Raw genomic sequence first — 5,149 nt, 5'->3', positions numbered from 1 at the left:
CTAGGCGCCCTCCCCACGTCGGCCGTCCGTCTTGTGGGCAAATTTCTACTTTTTTAGGGGTTTCGGGACCTAAAAACTAACACCAGAGGGAAAATAAACCACATATGTTTTTTTCATGGTAAATATCGCTAAAATGGACCAGGCATTATTCTGCCGCGTTGCCGATTTTGACAAGGACTTGCGGCCGCCGTGTGCTAAATACGTCGATTAGCTACTCGCTTCCCCCTTCGGGTTTGTGGGCAAATTTTTGCTTTTTCAGACGTTTTGGGACTTAAAAATGGACTAGCAGGCGAAAAATAAATAATATACATTATATTCATGGGAAATGCCGCTATCATGTACCAAATATTTATCTGTGACGTGTTGCCGAATTTTGCGGCCGCCGGCCACTTGCTGATGGTGCGGTACGTATGGACAATTTTTTCCCAAAAATTAATAAACGTACCGTCCCTAATAAGAGTGTACCGGGTGGACGTTCGGGCCGAAAAAAATAAACGTACCGGTACGTTTAATCGGGACATCAGAGTAGTTGCCTAGGATGCATTTTAACCTTGTTTTTATTATTTTTTTTGCCCTGTCGCTTCTTATTTTTGCTTGAAAAATCCGAGAACCCACAAATTGAATTGATGTGACCTAGATACTGTTGATACGGTTGAAGAAAGTCCTTTGCTTCCTAGTTGTTAAAGTTTTTCAATGTAACAATGCGATTTTGTTTCATTAGTTCAAAATCTATTGTTCTTAGTATAAACCAGCCTGGTATGTTCACTTCATGGCTCATATTGTAACATTTCCGGCTATCATGGTGTGCCTTGGCCTGCTTTTTTTAAATATTTCGCCCTATCACTTCATATTTTTTTCTGAAAAAATCCAAGAAGCAACAAATCAAATTGCTGTAGCCTGATATGCAAATCTTTTATAAACCCAGGTAGTAGAAATACTTAGGCCAGAGTTTGTTTTTTTTCTACTGCAGTGCCTAACTCAGTGGCTGCAGCCAGAGAGAATTTGCAGCAGCAGCTACAGCAGCAGCTGCAGGCCCCGCAGTTCTCCACCACCCAGCACTCCCTGCAGCAGGCGCAGCAGCAGCAGCCGACTCTGCAGCAGCCGCAGCAGCAGCAGCCAACCCTGCAGCAGCCTGCAGGCCTGCAGTACGAAACACCTGCAGCAGCTGCTGCACCGTCCACCTCTGCAGCTGCAGGTTTGTGTCTTGTAGAGAATCAAACTTCTGCTTCAACACAACACAACACAAACAAAAATCATAGAGTCTGTGTGAAGCACCATAGTGCACTGCCAGCTATTTTTATGTTTACCGAAGGAAAGCGTATTGTTTTTGCTCAGTTTCTTCCTCTTCTTCTTCTCCAAACAGTGACCTATGACCTGACCAATGACATGATTTGTTGACGTCTGTCACCATGGTGTCTGGTGTTGGGTTACATAATGTTGCAATTTCATGGTCTGCTCTGCTCCTGTCACCATATACTAGTAGTACATGTACATTGTATGTGAATGTGTTTGAGTAAGAATTAACAGGGCAGACCATGTCCGAAGGTAAACATTATGCATTTGCTTTGCAAATGTTACTTCTCTAGTTGATATCTATATGCCTAACCTGCACCATGTACTAGATTCAGTATAGATGTATGTTGATTTTTATTTGCTGCATTGACCACCTATATGAAGTATAAAAGAAATAATGGCAATGGTTTCTGAACACTTAAGTATGATCCATACTTCCTAAGGCCACACCAATTTAATTTCTTGGTTAACGGATTCGCCTCTTCATTTTTTTCTGATTTGCAAATAAAAATAAAAATTCAGAATCAACTGCAAAATGCTCATATTTTGCCCTGAACAGTTGAAAACAGTCCTTTTCATCCTACTTGTTACAGTTATTCCATCTTTCAATGCAATGGTATCATTAAAAGTTCAAAATTCATTGTTTAAATTTTGAACCAGCCTGGTGTGTTGACTTCATGGCTCCTATCGTACCATTTTGGGCCATAATAGGATGCCTGGCCTGTTTTTATTTTTATTTTTTTTTCGCCCGCCCGCTCCATTATTTTTCTGGAAAAATCCGTTAACCAAGAAATTAAATTGGTGTGGCCTAAATTCTGATTGGTGGAAATAAAACTTGTCTGGTGTAGGTAATTTTCAATGTCATCTGCACCAGTGCAGGTACTAGTATGCAGAAAAAAAAAGAAATTTCATTCATGGTTTGTAATAATGAGTCATTTGTCTTGAAAAAACTAAAGTCAGGGTTCTCACCAGGATTTTTTCACAGCATAGGGGCAAGGTACAGAAAGACAACTTTCGCGGCACAAGTCACGCATTTGGGCCGAAAAAATTTCAAACTCATAACCCCCTGAGACACTATTTCTCGCTTATTCAGGGTCAGATTTAGTGAAGTTAATGTTTTTCATTTGTTACAACTTCATTCTAAAGTTTTTTTTTCCAAGATTTATGAAGGTTCTCCCCCAGTAAACACCCCTATCGTATGCTGGTTGAAAGACAGCATAGGGGTCCAAATCACAGCATAGGGGGTCCAAATTACAGCATAGGGGGCCCCTATGCTCAAAAGGCCTGGCGAGAACACTGAAAGTGACAGTAAAATTTTCCGTAAAGTCTGTTGTAATTTGTATTGTAAATAATAGTCATTGTGATGTGTTGATTTAAGTTGTGTTTACTTACACAATTTAGTATGAATGTATGTGAATCAGATCGATTTCCTTTTTGTGTACAAACAAATTAACAAACGATTCAACCCCCCAACAGCCTCTCAGTCGCAGCAGAAGAAAGGTCTGTCTCTGACACGGGAACAGATGCTGGCAGCACAAGAAATGTTCCGCACCTCAAACAAGGTTAGGCCACACCAATTTAATTTGTTGGTTCTTGGATTTGCCTCTTCGTTTTTTTTCTGATTTGCAAACAAAAAAATTTCTCATTCTGAATCAACTTAAAAATGTATATATATTTAACCCCCAACAGTTAAGGAAAGTCCATTTCTTCCTAGTTGTTACACTTTTTCCATCTATCAATGCAGTAGTTTGATTAAAAGTTCAAAATTCATTATTTGGAATAAAAAAAGTAGAATGTTAGAAAAATTATGTTTTATTTCTAAAGAAACGTACTACTACAATTATTTTATTATTTTTCTCACACTTATATGTTAAGAATATTCTGTATACTACTATACATGTACATAGAACATCTTTATATAAGTGAACCTACGAAACCTACGAAACTACAGAAAAAAATTGGATACAAAGCTCCAAATTTGGGTGCACCAAGGTGTACATGCACCCAGTATTTTGAGGCCTGAGGTATGAGGTCATGAACTCTTTTGGTGACATTTCAGGGAGGAGCCTAATGGTACAGTACTGTGTGCAGTTTGCAAGAATTCTAGGAATGGTACAGGCATTTTGTCCACAGGAATGGAATGTCCACAGGCATGTCTCTGACCCACATCTATGCCCACATTCCTGGAAACCCTTGGGAAGACCTCTCTGCCCTGGATGGCCCTACTCTGTGACCCCGGGGCTTGTTCACTATACACTCAGGGGAGGAGTGCACTGTATCTGTCTAGACTTTAACAGGTACCGAGTCTTCCTCAAAATCATGAAATGATAGCAGTGCCATGCAAACAATAACCCTAACAGCAACCACCGTCGCCATGGCAATGTATGTTTTCATTGTCAGTCTTGTTTTTCCTTATTTTCCAGGTCACACGTCCAGAAAAGGCGCTGATTCTGGGTTTCATGGCGGGTTCCCGCGAGAACCCGTGTCCTCAGCAGGGGGACAGCGTCACCATCAAGCTGAGCGAACACACGGAGAGCGTGCCCAAACCGGACGGGACCGGCGAGGCCACCATGGTCGTGGATACGCTCTTCGAAATGAACTACAAAACGGGCGAGTGGAAGAGACTGAAGAAATACAGGCCAACAGTGTGATCTGTATTTCTGTCCAGTTTCTTATGAAAAAAACTTCGCACCGTCTTACAAAAAACTTTGCACCATCTTACGAAAAACCTTGCACCATTATAGAAGTGACTGAAAAAATGCAGACAAACGGAAAAATACAGGCCAACCGTGTGATCTATATTTCTGTCCAGTTTCTTATGAAAAAAGCGTCGCACCATTTTACAAAAACTTTGCTCCATCTTATGAAAAACTTTGCACCATTATAGATGAGGCTGAAGAAATACAGACCAACCGTGAGATCTGTATTTCTGTCCAGTGTCTTACAAAAAACTTCACACCATCTTAAAAAAGACTTCGCACCATTCATTATAGAAGAGAGTGAAGAAATACAGACCAACCGTGTGATCTTTATTTCTGTCCAGTCCAAATTCTTACAAAAAAACTTTGCACCATCTAAAGGATGATTGTACTGTGATGTATAAATTAGATGATAGTGACTACTTGCTACTCAAGATCAACAGTAAAAAACAGGCGTAGAAGAGACTGAAGAAATACCAAGGATGTGATCTGTGTTTTTCTTCAAATGGATAGCAAACTATCTCGTTTAAAGATAAAACTTTTGATCCAGCTCATATATGTTTACGTTTTAACATGTAGCCAACACAGATGAACTGTGGTCATAATAACAAACTATCTCCCATCTAGTAAAAGGTCAGTCTGCATTAGCCTGTACTAGAGCTGTGTACCTAAACAAATTATAGGTACAGGTACAGGTACAGGTACACAGGTTTAGGTACAGGTCCGGACCTGAACCTGTACCTGAACAATTTGACCAATTTATATGCTCTTCTGAACTCCTTCAATAACAAAAAAACATAAATAAACTTGATAGTTAAGGTTTATTCTTTGTTTATGGCGAATGCTCAGATAAAATATAGGCAAAACTAAGTTGTTTTTGTTTTCATGAACACACTGTCCTTACACAGGGACCCATTGTGGACCAGCTATTTACACATTTGAGGTCACAAATAGGCATAAAATTAGTGTGAAATTGTTTAGGTACAGTACCGGTACTGAGGGATTAGGTATTTTGGACCTGTACCTAATCAATTTTTCCGGTACAGTATCGGTACTGCGTACCGGTACACAGCTCTAGCCTGTACACATTTCAGCTCTTTGTCCAGTGCTCAAAGAGGTAGCAAAAAGTGAGGTTTAGTCAGGCTAAATTTTCATGT

The 5,149-nt window shown here is 40.0% G+C and overlaps 1 protein-coding gene across 1 annotated transcript in view; it reads left to right on the top strand.

Annotated features, from left to right (window-relative positions):
* Window positions 1-4,641, top strand: part of LOC109462481 (negative elongation factor A-like) — an 11,356-nt gene extending 6,715 nt beyond the window's left edge. The window contains exons 4-5 of the mRNA XM_019759040.1: window positions 2,770-2,855; window positions 3,717-4,641. Coding sequence (XP_019614599.1) covers window positions 2,770-2,855; window positions 3,717-3,944 — 314 coding nt within the window. The 3' untranslated portion in view covers window positions 3,945-4,641. The remainder of the gene's footprint in view (window positions 1-2,769; window positions 2,856-3,716) is intronic.
* Window positions 4,642-5,149: the final 508 nt, after the last annotated feature.

This window comes from Branchiostoma belcheri, unplaced genomic scaffold (genome assembly GCF_001625305.1).
Source record: "Branchiostoma belcheri isolate BF01 breed outbred unplaced genomic scaffold, Haploidv18h27 scaffold117, whole genome shotgun sequence".
Lineage (NCBI taxonomy): Eukaryota > Metazoa > Chordata > Leptocardii > Amphioxiformes > Branchiostomatidae > Branchiostoma > Branchiostoma belcheri.
The sequence above is the reverse complement of the archived record's forward strand: the minus strand, read 5'-3'. Positions and strand labels throughout refer to the sequence as shown.